This window comes from Calypte anna, chromosome 1, assembly GCF_003957555.1.
Source record: "Calypte anna isolate BGI_N300 chromosome 1, bCalAnn1_v1.p, whole genome shotgun sequence".
In the NCBI taxonomy this organism is placed as follows: domain Eukaryota; kingdom Metazoa; phylum Chordata; class Aves; order Apodiformes; family Trochilidae; genus Calypte; species Calypte anna.
This window is the reverse complement of record NC_044244.1, coordinates 55,689,928-55,711,414: the sequence shown is the minus strand read 5'-3', so window position 1 is coordinate 55,711,414 and position 21,487 is coordinate 55,689,928. Positions and strand designations below refer to the sequence as shown.

The following is a 21,487-nucleotide window of genomic DNA, read 5'->3' as shown; positions in this document are numbered from 1 at the left end:
CATCAAAATGATGTCATAAAGAAGACAGAGGTTAGTGAGATGAGAAGTGAATCATAGAATCATAGAATCATAGGGGTTGGAAGGGACCTCGAAAGATCATCTAGTCCAACCCCCCCTGCCAGAGCAGGGCCACCTAGAGTACATCACATAGGAACGTGTCCAGGCGGGTTTTGAATGTCTCCAGTGAAGGAGACTCCACGACCCCCCTGGGCAGCCTGTTCCAGGGCTCTGTCACCCTTACAGTAAAAAAATTTTTCCGGATATTCAACTTGAACCTCCTGTGCTCCAATTTACACCCATTACCCCTTGTCCTATCACTGGTCACCACTGAGAAGAGCCTAACTCCTTCTCCTTGACACTCACCCCTTACATATTTGAAAACATTGATGAGGTCACCCCTCAGTCTCCTTTTCTCCAGACTAAAGAGACCCAGCTCCCTCAGCCTTTCCTCATAAGGGAGATGTTCCACCCCCTTAATCATCTTAGTAGCTCTGCGCTGGACTCTTTCAAGCACTTCCCTGTCCTTCTTGAACTGAGGGGCCCAGAACTGGACACAATACTCCAGGTGCGGCCTCACCAATGCAGAATAGAGGGGGAGGAGAACCTCTCTTGACCTACTAACCACACCCTTTCTAATGCACCCCAGGATGCCATTGGCCTTCTTGGCCACAAGGGCACATTGCTGGCTCATGGTCATCTTGTCAACCAGGACCCCCAGGTCTCTTTCACCTACACTGCTCTCCAGCAGGTCAGCCCCCAGATCATCACATCAGCCCCCAACCTATACTGGGCCATCGTGTTGTTCTTCCCCAAATGCAAAACTCTACACTTCCCCTTGTTGAATTTCATCATGTTTCTCCCTGCCCAACAAGTGAGCTTGTTTAAAAAAAAAATTGCAGTAGAAACTCATGTTTCTGTTGCATGAGTAGACTAGAGTTTCCTTGACCTATGAACTTGTTGCTTTTGAGATGACACCAAGTCTCTGCACTATTACTTTGCTATTTAAGTAATGAATTTCCAAGTTTGTGCTTGGAAACTACTTGAAACTACTCTTTGATGACAAGGATTTAAAGAGCACTGATTCCTTAAAAGGGAGGCAATATACTATACCCTCAAATTAAAAAACAACCCAACATTCTTCCTTGTGGTTTTCAAGCAAACCCAAACTTCTGAAGTATGATAAATTCTGTTTGTAAGACAGATTCACTGTTTATTCCCTTCTTTAGGTAATTAAAACATCAGTCACTTTAGTGAAATTACACTAGTATAAAAGCAAAGTGACCTAGTAAGGAACAAAGCTGAGTATTTTCAAACTTGCACCACAGGGCACATAAATTGTTATCTGTTGAACTTGCATTATTTATGTCTGAGTAAAAACATGCACCTGCCCATGAAATTCTGTAGCAGAAAACAAAAAATAACACAAATAACTTTTCTGGGAATCATCAAAGGACAAAGTACTATGTGGCATTATGTATAAGACTATTATGAAATAAACGAGAAGGAGCACGTAAGGAAAATGAAAACTAAAGATAAAATTTACCTGTGAGATCCTTTTCCCGAAATTGTATTATTGGGAGAACCATTGTATCTGCAAGCTGTTTTGCCAGTTCTGAATGAAGAATATTGAGCTGGAAAGGAGAACAGTGGAATGCTCTAAACTACAGTGTAAGCAAACAAACAAACAAAAATGAAGCTCTATAGCTTGGCATTTGTGCCCAGCTGCCAGAAAAGATACTTCAATGCTTAAAATACATTTCTCAAAACATGTGAGATGGATGGGGATTTTCCTCTAAAAGCTTAACTCCTTCCTAGCATTGTCCAAGATTCCAAGAACTTCTCAGCTCCCACATACTGTATTAGGGTTCACTTGACCACTCATTCTAACTCTTAACTTGACAGGATTTCATCTGTAATTAGCTTGTATTAACAAGTTTTTCTTAATCTCTGCACCACAGTGTTACAGTCTCATTGTCATGACCAGAATCTCTTTCTGTTCATGAGGGTTACCTGGGACACCATCACAACAGAGGACAACCACACTGAAAGGTCCCATTCAAATATTTTACCTTCAGAGCCTGTTTCCTGTTCCTGCTTTTTATAAGTGCTTCTCTAAAATTCTGCACATCAAAATGTATTTTAAAGCACTCGTGTGACACTGTTGAGGATGAGGGCAAGGCTCTCAAGTCAGCAATGGCATACTAAGAATATTAGATGGGTTCAGGAAAGACAACTGTCAGTCACATTGCCAGAGCCTTATACTATAAACTAGGACATGATATCCTGCCCATTTGCTCATGGTATGCTGGAGGCTCTAGGCAGGGTTATGCAGGTAAGAATGAAGTCAGTATTTTCCACTGCAAAACTAAACCAGGGCAATTCAATGCCTGTTGAACAGACAATTGAGAAAGAGGGAGAGGGGTAGCTTTTCTACAGGGTAGAAAAGGAGGTTGAGGAATGAAGCAGGTTTTGTGAGGGAAAATGTGACTGACTGAACCAAATATAGAAGCTCTCAGCTCTCTGTTCCCAAGCAGGATGGTTCTCTTGTACCCCAGAAAGAGAAAGCTCTTATTTTGATTTATTTGTAGTTCACATAGATAAGTGCAAGACTTGTGACAACAAATGCTCCTTTCAAGTATCCTTTGAGAACACATGGGCTGCAGGAGAAGCCTAAGGGAAAAGTTAAACCTTTGGGATTCCTCTTAGTGTACTGTTAAGAGTTATCCATGGCCTCTGAAATTTTTAACTTACTTTTTGCCCCCCAGCCCTCTTCTCTCCTCTCTCAAACAGAGGACTTCAGCACAGCCTTTTTCCTTCATGAAAGTTGAAAGTAGATTAACAAGAACAACATAACTTTTCTGATGGGCCAGCCCTGCTCATGACAGAAAGAGCAACATGACAAATGACACTTAAGCAATAAGGGCCTAGATAAAAAGGATTATATTGAAATGTTATATGGGCATTTAGAAAGACTCCCAGTAGTTCACAGCAACCTACAGAGAGTAGAAGTATTCAGAGCACAGCTGTAGGACCTAACCTGCCTTCAGCAGGCACTTCTGCAGCCTCCCCCAGATACCTCTCAATTCTGTGTAATCTAATAGCAACTAAACTGCAATTTCACTAATTCATGCTGCCCTACATCCATCCCTGGCAAATTCTGGCTCAAAATCTAGTTTTAAAGTTGAACATGTATATGCAGTTTTTAAAAAAATGGAATGAAATTAAAAATGCTCCCAGTCTAAGCTGAAACATGTCTTATTTCAGTCTCTGATTCCAATTCTTCTGTCTAGGAAGTTCAGCTTTGCTCTGAGGACAGCATGTGGGATGAAGCCACAGAAACAGCTCTAGCACTCTTCAGATCTGAAGAGTTCATTGAGAAAGGGTGATACTACACTTCCCCTCAATCAAATAATTCTATAAAACCCAGGCACAACATAGGAAGGCTCAGAATCAAAAAGTACAAAAGCCAAAAGAAAACCAGCAAGAACTCTATATTGCACAAATAGAATACTGGCAATTCAAATTACCTCATCCACAACTTTTGAAAAGTAATGAAGGGTGGATATCACTTCTTCATCTCCTTTACCTAAAGCAAAATGCTGAAAATAAAAAACACACATTTGGTCTGTAAATCAATAAAGATGATTGTAAATCAGAATGTGTTTTACTAAAAAGGTAATGAATGCTCCTACAAAATGCAATAAAAGATCAAACTAAGTGGAAAAACAGTAGTTCAATAAAACATTCTACATTGCTCTTCTTGTTTTAGGTTAATGGGTATTGGACAACATATAATTAATGCTTACCATGCTAATTTTAAAGTCATGGTTATGCAGTAGGAACAAACAGGTCTGCATCTTCATAGATTTATTAAGTCACATTTCACACTTTTTTTGAGTTTGTTTTGGTTTTTTGGGGTTTTGTTGGGATTTTTTTTGTTTTGTTGTTGTTCTGAGAAAAATTCTCAGAAGTAACCTAAATCCCTTACACATCCTGGGGAACTTTACAAGAGCCTTCAGATGAAACCAAGTACAGCAAATACCATCAGCACTTCTGGAAACCACACTCTTTACAAAGACTTCTTGGCAGCTACTGAGGCTAAGAAGAAATCATAGGCATCTGTTGAACATACCTGTTTCTCATATGCAAGGAGCTGCTTGGAAAGCTGCTGTGTAGCAAGACACATTTCATTCTGCAAACAAAAGTGACAGATTAATAGAAATAATGAAAAGCCTTTAGCTCTGCTATTACTAACACTTTCTTACCAGCTTAACTGAACCTGCAACTACTTAAACATTTGGTTGCATGTTTACAACCAATCTCAAAATACCTGCATGGAGAAGCAGTAATAACAAGTACAGGGGTTTAGTTTGGGGTTTGGCTTTCTCCCCATCCCCTAAAATAACAAAACTAGAACAACCTCAAACATGTAAGCTGCCATACCAGCATAAGAATATTTCATATTGATTACTCACCTCTCCTCAAAATTTACAGCAATAAAGAGACCCAGTAGACATGCCTTTACAAAATGCATTTATGCTGAGGCAATATACTGATGTAATTACAGTGCTTTTCACTGATACAGGAGTAGAGATGAGCACATAAGACATTCTGTATTCTCATTGCTAAAATAGCCAATGAAAGTGCTTCAACAAAGCGAGACTTGTAGGAATATGTCAATCTTTACTTAGTGTACTCCTGACACTGGTATATCAACTGTTCTGCCTCTAATTTACTAACAATAAAACTGGAATAAAAGAAAAAGAGGCCAGGGGAACTGTGATCTCTCTTAACCCCTGTCAGATCTTTCTCTTCCTCAATAATGGAGAAAATAAATCACATTTTATTTAATTTCATTTTAAACTTAAACCTAGTCTATTCCTCTCCAAACATGGAAAGCCATAGACAGCTTGTAAAATGCAAAGCAACCTCCAATCTACTTTAGTAGGACCCTTTATGTCGGGGCTGATATGGAAAACCATTAAATTCAGGACAGTTTGGAGTAGACAAACTTCTTCCTTGCTGTCCTGAGAATGCAGAGCATGGCACAGTCACCTACCTGGGCAAGAGAGTCTGAAACACCCTTTACTTTGGCCTCAGGCACACTGCCTCTCAGCCTGGTGCTGCAGCACCACCTTGATATGCCAGGAGGGAGGGCTAAAAGGGACAGCAAAGTCCAAACATTGCAGCCAGAGTCCTAAGTGTGCTCAAGTGCTCAGAGAGAACAAAAAGACACAGCCACAGCTCAGGTGACAGCAGCTGTATGTGAACACTTGACAGGAAAAGATGGGTGAGTAAACACTGACCAAGTTAAAACCCTATGGAGATGGGAGAACAGGGGCCTTACAAAGCTCAAACAGGGGTTCAGAAGTGAGTTGAGCTGGGCCCAAACTCAGATCACGTGCACCTCACACTGATGGATTAGTCTTGTTTCTTTTCTCAGACCAATTAGCAATGAGCACTACATTTTCACACAATAAGAATTCCAAGGATTTATGTAATCTGCTTATGCAGATTGTGTAGTTTTTAATATGAAAAAGCTTTTACGCGAGCACTTGGTATTTAGAATCATAGAATCATAGAATTGGCTGGGTTGGAAGGGACCTCAGAGATCATCGAGTCCAACCCTTGAACCACCGTTGCAGTTGCCAGACCATGGCACTGAGTGCCACATCCAGTCTCTTTTTAAATATCTCCAGGGGTACTTAGTTATTTCCAAAGCCAATGGATGGCAACAGAGGATGTGCCTTATAATAAATGAACAAATCTTGTTAAGAGCTCAGGCAAGCAGAGGAATAAGCCTTTAACTATCTGCCCCCAGGCTGTAAGAACACCTGAGGGACTCTGCCACCTTCAAAGTGGGAGCTAAGCAAGCAATGACTCAGTGACAGGAAGGATGAAACTTCTTGCATGTGGACTGATGACATGATGAGATTTGTTTGTATGTGTGGAGGTGGAGGCCAGAAATTAATATAAAGTTAAAAAAGAAGCAGAGGTTCACAAGTCTGGGATCTTTTCTATATGCACAACCTCATAGACAGAGCTGAGTAAGAACTGCAAGAAGCCTGAATCCTCACACAGCAACTGTGATGCCATCTGTCAGTTGTACAGCTGGGTCAGGGTGAGAGAAATTTTTAGAAGTAAACCTAGTGTTAAAAACATGCCTTCCCCTCTGCTTTGTTTCAGTTTACTTATTCCTGCAAAGGAGGCAACTGTGTGGTGTGTTCTGAATTTGTAAAATAAATGCTCCTGGCTTAAGCTGGCTAGCAAGTAAAAGTAGTTTAAGAGTAATAGGCTGACACTAAAAGCATCCTATTTGTTTGTATTAGCCATCCTCAAAGCTACTACCAGATCCTCAATTTCCTCACCCAATATCCGGAGGCTGACAAAGAGCATCATCACTTATCTTTGTTGGACAGTTTGAGGACAGACAATGCAAAAAGATGTGTGTAAGAACTACCTTCCAGCACTCACCATGCCCCAGGAGCAGCCTCCAGCACGTGACAGGGTAATGGGTGAATATATAAACCCCAAGGGTCCCAAAGGGGTGCAAGTTAACCACAAGATATCAAGTGTATGACAGGGTAACAGCAGTCACGTACAGATCCCCAAGCAGACATTCATGATACACTACTAAAGGTACAGAACGAACTGATGGAAGGGCCTGACACAAAATTTACCTTGGGCTTTTGGGATGATTTGGGGACAACAGTTCCACACATCACTGATACCCCATAGTTGCCAGCCAGTCATATTTTTTCATTTATAGGCTTGATTCTTTGTGTCAGAACACTCCAAGCAAACCTGTTACTCAATCCCTTCTTCCTCTCCTCCTTCCAACCTCTGCCAGACCTTCCTTCCTACTAGAGGTACAACATCATTCACTACATCACTAGGAAAACAAAACAAAACAAAACAAAACAACACACACACACACACACACACACACACACTACTCAAACAGTTGTAAACAAATCAAATTGAGCAAGCAAATCGAAACCCAGTCACATTGCATAACCAACAGGAAGTAGGCAAAGTGCTCTGCTGACCTAGTGCTGCATTGCTCAGTGCACTAATCTCAGAAAGTTTGGTTTAATCCTCTTCCCATTTCTTCCTAATCATCCTTCTCCCTCTCCCCTCCTCCATTACCAAGCCGTCTCAAAAGTTATTTGCATTGCTTCAACTGACAGCTCCACTAAATCCAGACAAATTATTTTAACAGGTTTTAATCTATTTCCAAGCCATTCTCCCAGAATACTGGAATACTGCAGCACTTACTTCTGTCCTGAAGTGACTGAAATTCAGTACACCACAGCAAAAGGAAAGCCATGGTACAATCCTGACTGCCTGCTCCACACCTCTTCCACGTTACTTCGACATTCCAGAATTCATCAGCCATTTACAGAGTGGGAGAGGTGATGTATCAGGCAGTAAATAAAATTACAAACAGAAACCCAGGTACTCTAAATGAAGGCAAAATTAACCAGTACCGGGCCTTGCAAATGCATTCCTTCTCATTAGATGACTCGACAGGGAAAACACCACTGCAGCATTAATTTTAAAAAAATATACCAGAAGGAAGGAAGGACTGTACAAAAATAAATATCAAGCAATCAGGTATAATTAATGCTGTGCTGAGTATTGTTTTTTTTTAAATCTTGGCTGGCATGCTAGGGCATGCTAGCTCTAGGAATAGATTTTTATAAAGTTTTCTAAGAACAGTTGACATAGAAAAGTAATGGAAGTGGTGACTTGAATCAAACATTAAGCTACCAGAAACAGATTTAAAAACATCACTTAACTCTCAGGTTATTTCAGTACCTTCCCTTTCCTTCAAACAAGTCAGCAAGAAAATGTCCAACTGTTATTTCCTGATCTGGTGCCAGAGCAAAGGCATGTGATTTTCTGGGTTGATTCCACCTTCTTTATTATCACCTTTATTTACCAAGCTGTTCATATCATCCAAAGAGAGAATGGTTTTTCTGTAACACATTTGTAATAAAATTTCCATGTCATAAACCATTAACCAGTAAGACAGTCCATCCCTTTTTAGTTTGGCATTTTTTTTTTTTTTTTGCATTTTTCCAAAATAAACTCTGAAGGCTAATAGATTGAAGTCTGAAGATATTTCTGTAGACGATCACCTAATAGACTCCAGATTTGAGGGCATGTAAAGGATTAAGTTGAGCTATAAATTAACTTCTAAAGCCAGAGAACTATTCCAACATGTCCAATTTCAATCCCAATATAATTAAGCTTTCTGCGAAGCTACTCTCCTACTTCAGCTAAAACTGACATTTTTAAAGCTCTGCAAGTAACCAGAACACAGAACTGCCAAGGTTTCTTCATGTATACAAGAAAGGTATCATAATAAAATTTGGCTGACATCCAGGAAAGCTTAATGCCTCATGAATGAGAAAATAAAATAAAAATTAAAAAAATAATAAAAAAAACCCAAACAGGTATGTGATTGAAGGAAGAGATCCACAAGGCAGATGAAGCCTTCTCATCCTCTCAGAACTAGGAAACACATTTACCACAGCACAGAGAGAACTGGGTCTTGATCCCATAGTCTTATGCTGCTCTGGCTAAACCTTCATGTCATCTTCCAACAAAACAGAATTCTCCAGTTAATCTAGTAAATGTTACAGGCTTAGGGTTGCATACTAAACGACTTGGAAACATGAACCCGAGGTTGAGACAAGCTAAGCCTCAGCAGGGTGCTCAGGCTGCTCAGCACTTTACAAGATCAGGCTAACATATGGCTCGCCCTGCCGCTGATTCGCAGCGTGGCATCCAGGCCTTCCACATGTAAACAGTTCAGCAAAGGATCATCTAATAGCTTCAAGAACTAGAAGACATCAGTCAAAACAGCAAAAGCAGCTATAGTAGGATGTCTAGTTCACTAGGAAATAACCTCTTCCACCTTTTGCAAAACAAGCACTGTCAGTGGGGCATCCACACATTTACGCCTCCTTGTGTGGTGCTCAAATCTCCGGATCCCGGTTAGCGCAATGTTGTTTTGCTGCCAGGCACAGTGACAACACTTCATAGGCACTACTATGGACAACTCCCATGACACTGTAAATACATTAGTTCTCATGCTCTGTTTACCTCTGTTAGCAACATCTGGTGAATATATACAGTATTTCACAGGCATTAGTGCTGGCAAATGTAATTTATTGCAAGCATTTATCCTGTCTGATACTCTATTGAATCTTCTCCACGTCGAACTGAAAGTTTGCAAGCCACTAACTTAAATTTTATTGTTTCAAAAAGTTTGGGGAAAAAACATCTTACTGTCTGAAAAGGCAACACAATTGTTCCCTCAGACACACAAAAAAAAGCACCTACAAAAACCCCAAACACATCAGTGCTTACTCGTTAATTTAACAAGAACTGGTTTTAAAATTCTGAACACTTGAGGTTAGCTATAAAACATAATAAATATGAAAATCTATGCATGCCCTAAAGCCCTTGACACCTATCTATTATGTAGAAGCCTAGTGAAGTCTTTATACAGGAAGATGAAACAAGCAGCACTGTTGAAGGATGAAAGCATGGGGAGCCACAAATTTAGTAAGAGAAGGAACACAGGTTAAAGCACTACCTGAAACAGACCTGAACAGATAAAAGCTGAACTGACACCCATGTTATGTGGTGCATATGGTGCTGCCGGGTCCTGCACTTTGGCCACAACAACCGCATGGGGAGCTCCAGGCTGGGCACAGAGTGGCTGAGAGCAGCCAGACAGAAAGGGACCTGGGAGTCTGGATTGACAGGAAGCTGAACATGAGCCAGCAGTGTGCCCAGGTGGCCAAGAAGGCCAACGGCATCCTGGCCTGTATCAGGAACAGTGTGGCCAGCAGGTCCAGGGAAGTGATTCTGCCCCTGTACTCAGCACTGGTGAGGCCACACCTCGAGTACTGTGTCCAGTTCTGGGCCCCTCAGCTCAGGAAGGAGATTGAGGTGCTGGAGCAGGTCCAAAGGAGGGCAACCAGGCTGCTGAAGGGACTCGAGCACATATCCTATGAAGAGAGGCTGAGGGAGCTGGGGCTGTTCAGCCTGGAGAAGAGGAGGCTCAGGGGAGACCTCATCACTCTCTACAACTCCCTGAAAGGAGGCTGGAGCCAGGTGGGGGTTGGTCTCTTTTGCCAGACGACTTTCAACAAGACAAGAGGGCATGGTCTTAAGTTGTGCCAGGGGAGGTTTAGGTTGGATATTAGAAAGAATTTCTTTACAGAGAGAGTGATCCGGCATTGGAATGGGCTGCCCAGGGAAGTAGTGGATTCTCCTTCCCTGGAGATATTTAAAAAGAGACTGGATGTGGCACTCAGTGCCATGGTCTAGCAACCACAATGGTGGTTCAAGGGTTGGACTCGATGATCTCTGAGGTCCCTTCCAACCCAGCCAATTCTATGATTCTATATAACCCAAGACTATTCCATAATTGTCAAGTTTCCTTAAGAGTCTGGACACAACAAGGCTGCGAGCCCCAAAAGTTGCTGCTGCTTTGCCCCTGTGACTCTGAAATTACAAGGCAACTGCTCACAGAGAAACAGATGCTGGACAGAATTACGCTTCACAATTCTCATGACATATTTGGAATATATCATTGATACATTGATAAAAATATGGATAAATATATATCTCTATGATAATTGATAAATATATCTCTCTGTGGATATTCTGATAAAGGCAATGTGGTTTTTCTTTTCCTCTTCCACCACCACTGCTCGTAGTACCTAGACAGATTTGTCAGAAATAATGAGATGAAATCTATTACCAATGACAAAATAATGCATCTTTCTTTCCTCTAACCTGCTTAACTGTCTATCCCTTCTAATAGCCAGCAAAGACACAAAAGTCTCCTGAGTTTCTAAATGGCATTTTATTTCAAGTGAAGATCCCAGCTGAGCCATTTCTGTATTATGATGAAGAACAGCAGATAATAGTAAAGCTCTGAAAATAATTTACTACAGCAGTGGGGAATCAGGAATGTAAACTGGGCACAATTTGCTCATAGACCATTACAAGAGCCTCAGAGTGCAACTGAAGTAAATCAAGTTTTCTAACAGTCCCTGCTTGCAGTATAACAAACTGCTTAGGTAATAAAATACCTAGGATGGTGAACACAACATTCACAGGGAGAACACAGCAGTAACGCCAGATGCAGCACCACGGCTTGCTTGCAAAGAGGAAGAATCCAAGAAATAAACTCTGTATGGAAGATTTTCTCTGTAAGTCCACTAACATGGTAACTGCTTCAGTGTACTACAGCAGAGATGGGAGAGCAACAGCAGGAAGTACAATGTGCATTCACACGGATGTGGTTTATTTGACTAATATAAAAATGCTTTACCATATTTACACACATGGGCTTGCCAGAACAACCAAACCTCACTTTTCAAGCAGGGCTCATACAATGTGGTTCTTGTGACTTCTCCTTCAACACAGCACCATACACTGCATCTGCCTTGGAGCATCACAAACAATTTTTCACTAAAGAACTCCGTATGTGAAAGAATCACCACTCCATCACACCTGGTGTGGGTGCCCAAAGAAGCAAGACCACTGTCCTCATCCTGCACAGGAACCAGGGGCTTGTCATGTGTTGATGGCCTTGCACCCAAAGGCAATCTGCTGGCAAGACATCACTCAGCTGCATCTTGGCATAATCAGCCCTTCCACATCAAGTGGCTCCAGGTGCCTGGGCAGTGTAGCTGCTGCTACACCCTGCCACTCAGATCCCTCTCACTCTTGGAAGAAAAGCAGTTTACAATAATTTTCAGAGGTCCATTTACATTGTTTACTGAATCCCACCCTAATGCACCCATCCCAAGAATTGCCCTACTGTCATTAGACAAGTTGAAGGCATGTAAAATTAAGCCCTGCTGCAATTTATGTAAGTCTTAAAAGTTAGGTCCCCAGCACCTAGCAGTAGCTTAAACAAGAGGGAGGGGTGGTACATAAAAGGGAAGCATGTTCAAAAAAATTCCCACTGTCCTAAGTGTGTTTAAAAAGCTGTGGGCAAGCATTTCTCTTTTTCACATTCCTTTCAAACACACTGATCCAAGTGTTTAGAGCAGCCCGAGCCATCAATTTACAAACTTACTGCTGCTTTGTACACAAAGCAGTGTTTTGGGACAAGTATATGTCTGTATGCAGATGGGCACTTAACAGATTGCAGTTGGTACTGATTGCTGCTCCCCCGAGACTGCAAACTATTGTTATTTGGTAAAAAGCTACATTGGTTTGAATTACATAAAAATCTGAGTTTTCATCACAAGAAACACTAAAAAGTACTAAATTACTCCAGAAAACTTTGAAAATATTGAGACAAGGAAAATTTTAAACTTAAGAATGTAGCTAGGAAGTAAACAAGACTTATGTTTTTTAAACTGTCGTAGCTGTTCCAAGAGAGCATAAACCCCAATTTTTCAGTGCTGTGGACTAGTACAACCCACTGCTGTTTTGTCTGATTGCCATGGCTGTGATTCCAACCATTTTTATTGCTGTGCAAACGGAACTTATGTCATTGCTTCAAAGTAGGTCAGTAACTGCAATTCCTATTTTACAGATAAGGAAATCAAGAGCAGGGAATGACAATAACTTTGCAAAGACAAAAAAAGTCAGGAAAATAAAAAGGTCAAGTTCAAAATCAGGTTTGAACATTACCCTCAGCTTTTATACTCTTTCTCCTAAAATCCTGTTCTCTCTCAAAATGAAAAGGGTGGGTAGCACCTGCTAACATGTTGCTGGTGAGACCCAGGCAATGTCTCCTAACAACACATCTGCAAAACTGATTTTCTTTCAAGTTGTATTAGGCAGCAAAGAAACATTACACAGATTTTTTATTATTAACCTTCCATTCATGTTTAGTTTTTCATCTTCAGCATCACACTTCTTTTTCTGTTGCAACTGCAATCATAAAGTTTTGTAATGAGGCATGTGCCTCTCAAAAATCGAGGGTGAGTTCAGTCAGAAAGCAAGTCTTCCTTTGAAATATTCAGAAACAGCTCCTTTAAAGGATCTATTGATATTTGCAAAGCTTGGTAAATAAGTTAGAAATCAATGTTAGCCTATAAAACACTAATATTCTCTGGGAAATTAACCACTGTATATGGCTAAATTAATTGTTTCCATTAATTTTTATTTTAAGAATAGAATTCTGCCCCAATTTTCTTTTAGGGCTCACAGGAAAAAAAAATAATCAAGAATTTTAAAAGTATATAGAAAGAAAAAAAAAAACCAAACACAAAAAGTTTCACTTTTCCACTTATCTAATCTCTATGACCTAAATAGCTCTTCCTTGCTAATGCAATGTCACTTTTTTTTACTGTTACTGGATCCTGAGAACACAAACCCCAAATGAACTCAAAACATTCCCAAGAAATTAAATGACAGAAGCAGCAATAGTAAGAGCACTGATTGCTAAAGTACTGCTCTTGGTAAAATCCCCAATACCAGCCACCAAACCTGAATTTGCCTAAACCACTGGTAATGTAGCATGCCCTCCTACACATCCTTACAAAGCTTGACTTTAAGCAACTGTTACGCACTTCCCATCTCAAAATGGCATCAAACATCTAATGAGGTGTTTCAAGGACACATCCAATATTTACAAGTGACTGATTATTTAGACCACACTGCAGCAGGATGTATGCAAGAAGAAAGTAGCCAAGAAACGCTGGGAAAAAGAAGATTCAGTAGTATTGTGAAGTACAAATTATTAAATGCACTGAAACAGTGAGAAGAAAGAGGAAATTTCATAACTCTGGAGCAACAGGAATGGAGAAGGCTAAAAAACATGAGATGGAAAGAAAGCAGACAAAGCATTTTTTTAATGAATCACAGGCCAGGGTAACCACTTCCTGAAATGCCATCCTAGAAAACCATCAGCCAGGCAAGGGGACATGTAGTCCACAAGCAGGACACTTAATAATGAAGCCACATTTATCCCATTATTTTCTTCTTTCACCTATTTCATTTTTAGCTGCTCTCTGTTCTCAGATTTCTACCATCCAATATGCCCACACTCTTGCTACTCTTAAAGCTCAGTGACTCCACCAAAATGCCAATCAGATTTTCAGTGCTGATTTTATGTCACCTTTCCAGCCCCTTGCTATGTACTATATTATTTTCTAATTATCTGAGCTGTGCTGTAAATCTCTGGATTGCTCTGTATTTGCAAGAGGAGCAAGGACATGAAGACTTTGAAGATCTCCAAAGCTGGATCTTCAAGGTGTAGGTAGCTAGATCCTGAGCAGACAGCTTTTTCTTCCAAGTCATTCCAATAGCCACGCAAAAGGGCATTCAGACCAAACAGACACACACTTGCAATAGTTTTACAGCTAAACTGACTCCTGATGACATAAGAATCAGGTACTCAGTCTTCCAGTAAATTAAAAATATTCCCACTCCCCTCATCTGTGTCCTCCAGTTTACTGCTTTAAGAATAGAAAAGCTGTTGTTTCTATGGAAATCAGGTTATCTAACCTACATAAATATTTGAAAAAGTTCTATGAGATACTGCACATGTCTTTAAAGACCTAAATACAGTATTCTGAAACATGTAGTTTTATTCACAAGGGAATCCTAGCTTCTCTGAAAATTACTCAGACTTATAATAATATTTTCCACAGCACTGGTTATGATTTACCTTCCAAATTTTACTTACAAAGGGATTTACTCATCTAGGTCATCTAAGTGCTTAGAAAGTGGGGTTTTTTTTTCTGCTCCTGCTCTCACATTTTTCATACTGACCACTTCAGGTACTCAACTTCAGTATGATCTGAAGTGTACATTCTCTCTGAAATCCATGGACCTAGACAATTCCTTCCAAGTGGTGAGTCACAGCATCTAAGTTAAATGCCTGAAATGAGCACGAAAACCTATCTGTGTATTTTGTCTATGTTTAGGCAAGCAATTTTGTCAAGGCTGGGCTTCCAATGTACCATAAGGTAAGAACATATCACAATTTTTCTTTTATTAACTGCCTGGAGACAGACACAGCAGGTAAGATTCTTTCCATGCAGATGACTTCTGAACATCAAGGCTGAGATATCAGATGGAAAAAACCCACAACTCCTCTTAAACCACAAGAGGTGCAGGTACTTAGCAACTTTAATGTAAATCACAGCATCATAATAGCAATTTATGTCATGCTGCACATGGAACAAAAGAAACACAACTTTTAAAATTACCTGAGCACCATAGACTCGTTGCATTGCCTGAAGCAACTGGTTTGTATATTCAGTAAGGGTTCCTGCATCTTCTTCAAATACACTGAGCAAAGACCGAGTCTGCAATAAATTAAAAGAAGCCAAAAGGTTTAGTCCCAAGTGAAAATATCAAAAAGAATCGTGACTGTAAATAAATGGCAAACACACACAAATTAATCAGAAATAAAAGCTTTTAACTTTGCATGATTCTGTTTATTTAGAATCTCAAAACATGTAGAAATTAGTCCTTCTATTATGGATAGGTCAATAGAGGCATAAGGAAGCCAAGTGATAAAATGCTATGGCCAAATCTCAACTCCCAGACTCTCTCTCTAACTAATAGACAGTCCTTCTAACATAACCAGGAATGTAAAAAATCCTGAATATCTGCCTGCTGACTACAGTAATCCAAACCACGTTAAGGACTCTTGGGTCAACACCACTGCTTGCTCACTTTACCTCTCTAATGTCAGACTGCATTAAAAGCACCCCTTTCCATGAGATAATTTACAGAGTATTATTCACTCTCAGCTGTCTTGAGCAACTCTTAAAGGGCCACTGCCAAAGCTAGCTGACGTAATTGGACCAAACAACTGAGTGTTCATCCACAACAACAGGCACAGAAGTATACACCCACTTAGAGATACAGAGATACCCCATACTTTCTCCATTCTGCTAGCTCATCCTTGTCAGCAAACACAGGGGTGTTGGGTGGGGGAGGGGAGGGAGCATAATGTATTGTGTTTTCTTGAATTCCCTTGGTTTGTTTTGTTGGAATCATCAGTAACAAAGAAATAGATTGCTGACAGAGCTCCTGAGATGAGAAACAAAGATACCTTAGAATAACGCCGAGCTCCAGAGTTTGCTAGAATAAGACAATAATGAAAGAGGGAATGCTGACCCTTTAACAAAGCTATGATCCATCCTTAGTCTTAACTTTGGTATATCAAATCTATTTGATGCTAACTGGCAATCTTTCTACCCATACAGATAATTAGCTAATTTATATAACATTAATCAGATTCATGTGGTTACACGAGGGGCACGCATAAACTCTGGTACTTTAATAACCACAATAGTCCTGTAACAGAGCAAGTGCTTTATTTGTCCTCCTAGTACAGGAATCTTTAATGTACCTAAAGTATCCAGCTTCAAGTCCAGGAAGCTTATTTCAGAGTCTCTAGAAAGATTTAAGTTGCTGCACAATTTTAACAGGAAGCACACATACTTCCCCAGGGCATTTATTCTTCTCCATAAAACTCTCTGCCCACTTTGTCCTAAAAACCTCAAAATCAGCATCCTTCAAGAACCCTGGACTAAAGATGAACTATCACTTCATCTCTGCCAAGAAGTACCTAAGTTTGTTTTGCTCACCAGTTAAGGTACGTGACCTAAAAAGTCAGTCCTTGGGTTCTGTTCTACATATTGCATGGAGCAGCTCTACACACTTGGAGTAACTTTAAGTTCTCTGCATTTTAGTCAGGTAATGTGCTAAGCTGCTACAGCACTGTCTACCTTGGCAGTCAATACATTTGGGAAACCAGTCTGAGACCTCAGCATGTAAGGAGATACCCAGTACAAAGCACTGTTTTCAAATAAAGAAAACATAAAACCCAAAGAACAGAGGGAAGGCTAAGTCATTGAAATGGATACCAAGAACCCAAACTTATAAAGGACCTTTGTGCAGAACTTCCCTGCAAGGACAATGGCATGTGAGTTTTCCCCACTTCACCATTATTTCAGTAATTGAAAACATACTGCTTTTAAAAAATATCTGGTTTTAAATGTTTTCTTTTCAATGATGCATTAAAACAAGCAAAACTAAGGCCAACAAACTATGTTCTACCTATACAGTACTCATTATCTTTGTTTTGTATTACAGCAGCACATAAAATGCACAGGGTATGAAGATGGTTAAAAAATAAATCTAGGGAAAGTAAAAACGATAAAACTTGACACAATGTTTACCAAGACAAATCTCAAGCCAAGACCTAGGAATTAAAATTAAATTGCCAGAAGTAGGCTACAAATCACATGTTTCTGCACCCTGGAAAAGGTTTCCAAACAGAGTAATTTCAGCCAGATTCCTACATCTTAATGAATTTTTGCTCGTTCAGTTTTTCAGATGTCTATATATGAGTTGACATATAATAAATAATTTATGAAATAATTTCAGGGAAATAATTTGTGAAAGTCTTGGCCTCAGTTATTAAGCACATTGTTCAAAAATAATAAAACTGATAAATGATTCAAGCAGTTTGGAAGTTATTCTTGGAAAAGGTTATATTTAAGAACACCATTTTAAACTTACTGCAACAAAATACCAGTATGTGTATCTTTGTTATTGTTGTTTTGACAAATTCTGGCATAGAAGTTAATGCTGCTGAAATAAACCAGTAATCCCAATACTGATAGCATTTAGGAGGCCTCATTAATTGCACCGTTCTCTCAGCTTCTGGAAATACGAAAAAATTTCTTCATTCATTCAAATACAGCCCTTGACTGCTTGCATAAATTTCTCTTTTATTTGGTGGCCAAACGCTTCAAAATTAAGACACTTGCAGCTTTTTTCACCCAGTGCTTGGAAACAAATAAAGACAACAGTACAATACTGTTTTGGAGAGAGAAATCAGGTTTCAGAAAAGTGATGAAGAAATAACTTTGGCCTAGTTCTCTTCTGTCTTGCATACAATTTGCATACTTCATACAGTTTATAAAAAGTGAAGTTATGTCCTCATTTTACTATCTCTCTGCATTGCTGCAAATAACTGCACAGAGCAGAGGATAATCGGGTCACTTTACAAAGACTTAAATGATCCCATAAGCTGCCATTCTGTAAGCTCTGTGGGACAGAGACTGCCTTTTTGCTTTGATTTTGTAGCACACAGCTCACAGGAGTGTCCTGTTGTGCTGTGAAGTTCTCCCCACGAAAAAAGTAATAAAAATATAAAAATATAAAATACAAGAAAAAAATACCTGTTTCCTCACATTAAAAAAAATACATTTTAGCAATGCTACAAAAAATAAATTATCCCACTCCCTCTCAAAGTTATAGGCGTTGAACTAAAAGTAATGAGCAAATCAAGCCAAAATATCCTGCAAACACTCAGGTTTATGCACAGCCTGGTATTTCCAGAAACTGAAAAGGAGGTGTTAACAACCCTTCTTCAGGTCAGAAGAAAGATGAAGACCTCCAAATGTAATTCAGTGCATTGTTCAGCTGCATTCAGTCAGTGTTACATTTTTAATCACTGAAGGAGGTGTTGACTGAAGAGGTAAATTAGTTCACTTATCTTACGGGTCAAGTTCTTCAGCTCCAGAACACACTGGGGAGGTTAATACTAAAATGTTAATAATCTAGAATATTTTGGTTAACTGTGGAATATAGAACAAACCAGACTGGTCAGGAACTCTGTGGGTCACCTTGTCAAAAGCCCTGCTCAAAGCAGGGCTGCCTCTAATATTACATCAGGTTACTCAACACTTTTTCCAGTTGAGTTTTGAAAAATCTCCAACGATGGAGATTCCACATATGCCATACCAAACAGACTATGAAAATCATTCTTACTAGGATGGGATTTCACAGAATTACTGAATAACAGGATAAGAGGTAAACAAGATGAGCCCCAAGACTCAATAAGTCCTGACATAAATCCAACCTTTCCTTCAAAAGGTCTCACAAAAGACCCTGTAATCTGCTTCACAGTATCCCTATTCATTTGTCCTCCTGATCCATCACCAGATGAGTTAGGATTACAACGCAGGGTTACTTGGGAACAGGATCCATACTCATTCATCCTGCTCTCCCTTTTTCTTTCCCTGCTTCACCAGTTACTTTTGCATCTCTTTGCACCATGCTTTGCTCACAAGTGCACCCTCTCCACCACCCTGTGAAATTCCACTCTTTCCTCCTCCCAGTACTTCTCTCTTCTACTCAAACTTTCCTCCTTCTTCCCCAAGCTCTCAAGGCCTCACACCTCTCTCCCCCTTGGAAAACATCACAACATAGCGTGTTCTTTCCTGTGAGGTTTCCACGGTTCTTAGGGGTCACTTCTGCAGCTGTGTCCCAAGGTGGGTCCCAGCACTGGGGCATGGTGCAGCACAGTGATGAGGGGAGAGATGTTCTCCTCTGCCTGCCGTGGTTGGGAAGGAATGGGTGGCAACCACCTGTTTGCATTTTCCAGACTCCTTCATTAGGAGCTCACCCTTGGTGGGATGCACCTCACCTCAGCTATCCTTACAGTATCTCAATTAGCACCTTTCAGAGGGGAGAAAGCAGGTACAGTGATGGTGACCTTCCTTGTCACCAGGGCCAGGTGACTCACAGAGCAGATGTGTCCCTTTCACTCAGGGACCTCGGAGGAAGCCACGCAGTGCCACACCTACCCTTACCCAACACACCTCACCTCAGTGTCATCTTAGCAGGAACCCAGATGGGACAGCGGGTGGGAAAAGCCAATGGAAGAGGCTTCTCTGAGGGATGTGAGAAGAAAGGGCACCCTGCCCCTCTGCACTGGGATGCAGCAAGATCTCCGGAGGCCCTCAGGAAGCAGACACAGACTACTTTTCCCTGACAAATGCCTTTAGGAAGACAAAACCTTCCCCCGACGCCACACCGGTGCCATTTACTTGCTTCACGGCATCCCCGCTCCCCGACGGCTCGGACAGGCGAAGTCACCCTGACCCACTTCTCCGCCCGTCGAGAGCCGCCCCGCTGCCCGGCCGCCCTGCCCTTCCCTTCCCTGCCCTCTTCCCGCCGCGGGACGGCTGCTCCTCGGCCCTCCGAAGGTGTCAAACCCTCACGGCCCCGGCCGGACCCAGCGGGCAGCCCGTCGGTACCGCCAGCTCCGGTGCGTCACACCGGCAGGGCGAGCGGCCGGGTCCTCCCATGGCAGCAGCAGCCGCGGCGCGGTTGCTCCCCCCACCCCTGCTTCGCCTCTAGCAGCGGGGCCGCTACCTGCGGGCTGTCCTGCAAAGCTTCTTCCAGGAGAAGTTTATCCACGGCGGGCATCTTGGCGCTGCGGCGGGGATGGGCGCAGGGACCTGGGTACGCGGCTGCGGCGTCGGACGCCCGCTGCTGGCACGCCCCGGCGGCGGGGCTCGGCGGTGTCCCTCCCTCCTTCTCTTCTTCCCTCCCTTCCTCCCTCCCCCTCTCCCTCCGGATGTGTCCGCGGCTGCGGACAGCGAGGCAACGCGGCGGTCTGCTGCCTCCTCTCGGGGGGGTGAGGGCGGCAGTCCGGGGCCGCTCACTCCTCCCAGTTCCCGCCCGCCGGAGGAGGAAGCGAGTCACGGGGAGGGAGCGCGGAGGGCGGGTTCCTGTCGCCATTAGCTCCACCGGGATGGCCTCGCCGGTGGGGATGGAGGCTTTAGAGGAAGGGTGTCCCTTCCCCTCCTCCCCAGTTGCGGGCAGAAGGGGCCGGACCGGCCTTCCGCAGCTCTGCTCTTGGTTCTGTCCTCTGGGCCGTAGGGTGGTAGCAAGGGGGATGCAGCGGGGGCAGTGGGATCTCTCCAGCTGAGTTCTCCCTGGCTGCAAGGGTGTGATGGGAAAGAGGGGAAAATCGCATCCTCCAGGCTAGGCCTGTGGGGCTGAAGGGTTTCCAGTTGGGGGTGAGCCCTTTGCTTCACCCCTTGAGGCATCCTGGCTCTTCTCGGGGCCATCGCAGGGGAGGGGTCTGCCAGCATGGTCAGACAGGCTACTGGGGTCCTGAGTGGCTCAGGGAAGCCCCCCAGAGCCTTGGCCAGTTTCTGGAACCAGTGCCACTGCTGGCTAAGATGGGACTGCTTATGAGCAGCCCTTATCTGCGACATTCATTCTTCTCTATGGGCAAGTGAAACTATGGGACCAGAGTGCTCCTGGCAGGTCAGTCCCCACTATGCCTTATGCCTAGACTTGAGTTACAGGCTATGCATTTTAATCTATTGCTCCTTCATTAAAAAAGCCATATTTTTATTATTGTAACCTTGCTGTCTTAGTTGTGTTGGGCGACTTCAGCGTTTAGATGCTAATTCCGTTGTCTAGTTGAACAAAACTGATGTTTTTGAAGTAAGTAGAGCCTTTCTTTATCTGTATTTCATTATGTTCATGTTTTTTAAGGGTGACCATTGGTTTTGGATTCCTCACTTTCTCTGAAGGTCTGGAGTTACTGATCTGCACATAAGTTGTTCTGTGCTTATCAGCTGTAGATCTTGCTATTCCAGTGTGGCTTGATACAGAAGTCAAGATCGTCAAAACCAGAGTCTGATTTCAGGAAAAAAACAAAAAA

At 41.9% G+C, this 21,487-nt stretch overlaps 1 protein-coding gene across 1 annotated transcript in view; it reads right to left on the bottom strand.

Moving 5' to 3' along the window:
• APPL2 (adaptor protein, phosphotyrosine interacting with PH domain and leucine zipper 2) overlaps positions 1–20,447 on the bottom strand; it is a 41,212-nt gene extending 20,765 nt beyond the window's left edge. Inside the window, exons 1-5 of the mRNA XM_030448922.1 lie at positions 20,182–20,447; positions 15,207–15,305; positions 4,133–4,192; positions 3,528–3,599; positions 1,544–1,631 (exon numbers count right to left, since the gene is read on the bottom strand). Of these exons, the coding sequence (XP_030304782.1) occupies positions 1,544–1,631; positions 3,528–3,599; positions 4,133–4,192; positions 15,207–15,305; positions 20,182–20,235 (373 nt within the window). The 5' untranslated portion in view covers positions 20,236–20,447. The remainder of the gene's footprint in view (positions 1–1,543; positions 1,632–3,527; positions 3,600–4,132; positions 4,193–15,206; positions 15,306–20,181) is intronic.
• Between the last annotated feature and the right edge of the window lie 1,040 nt (positions 20,448–21,487).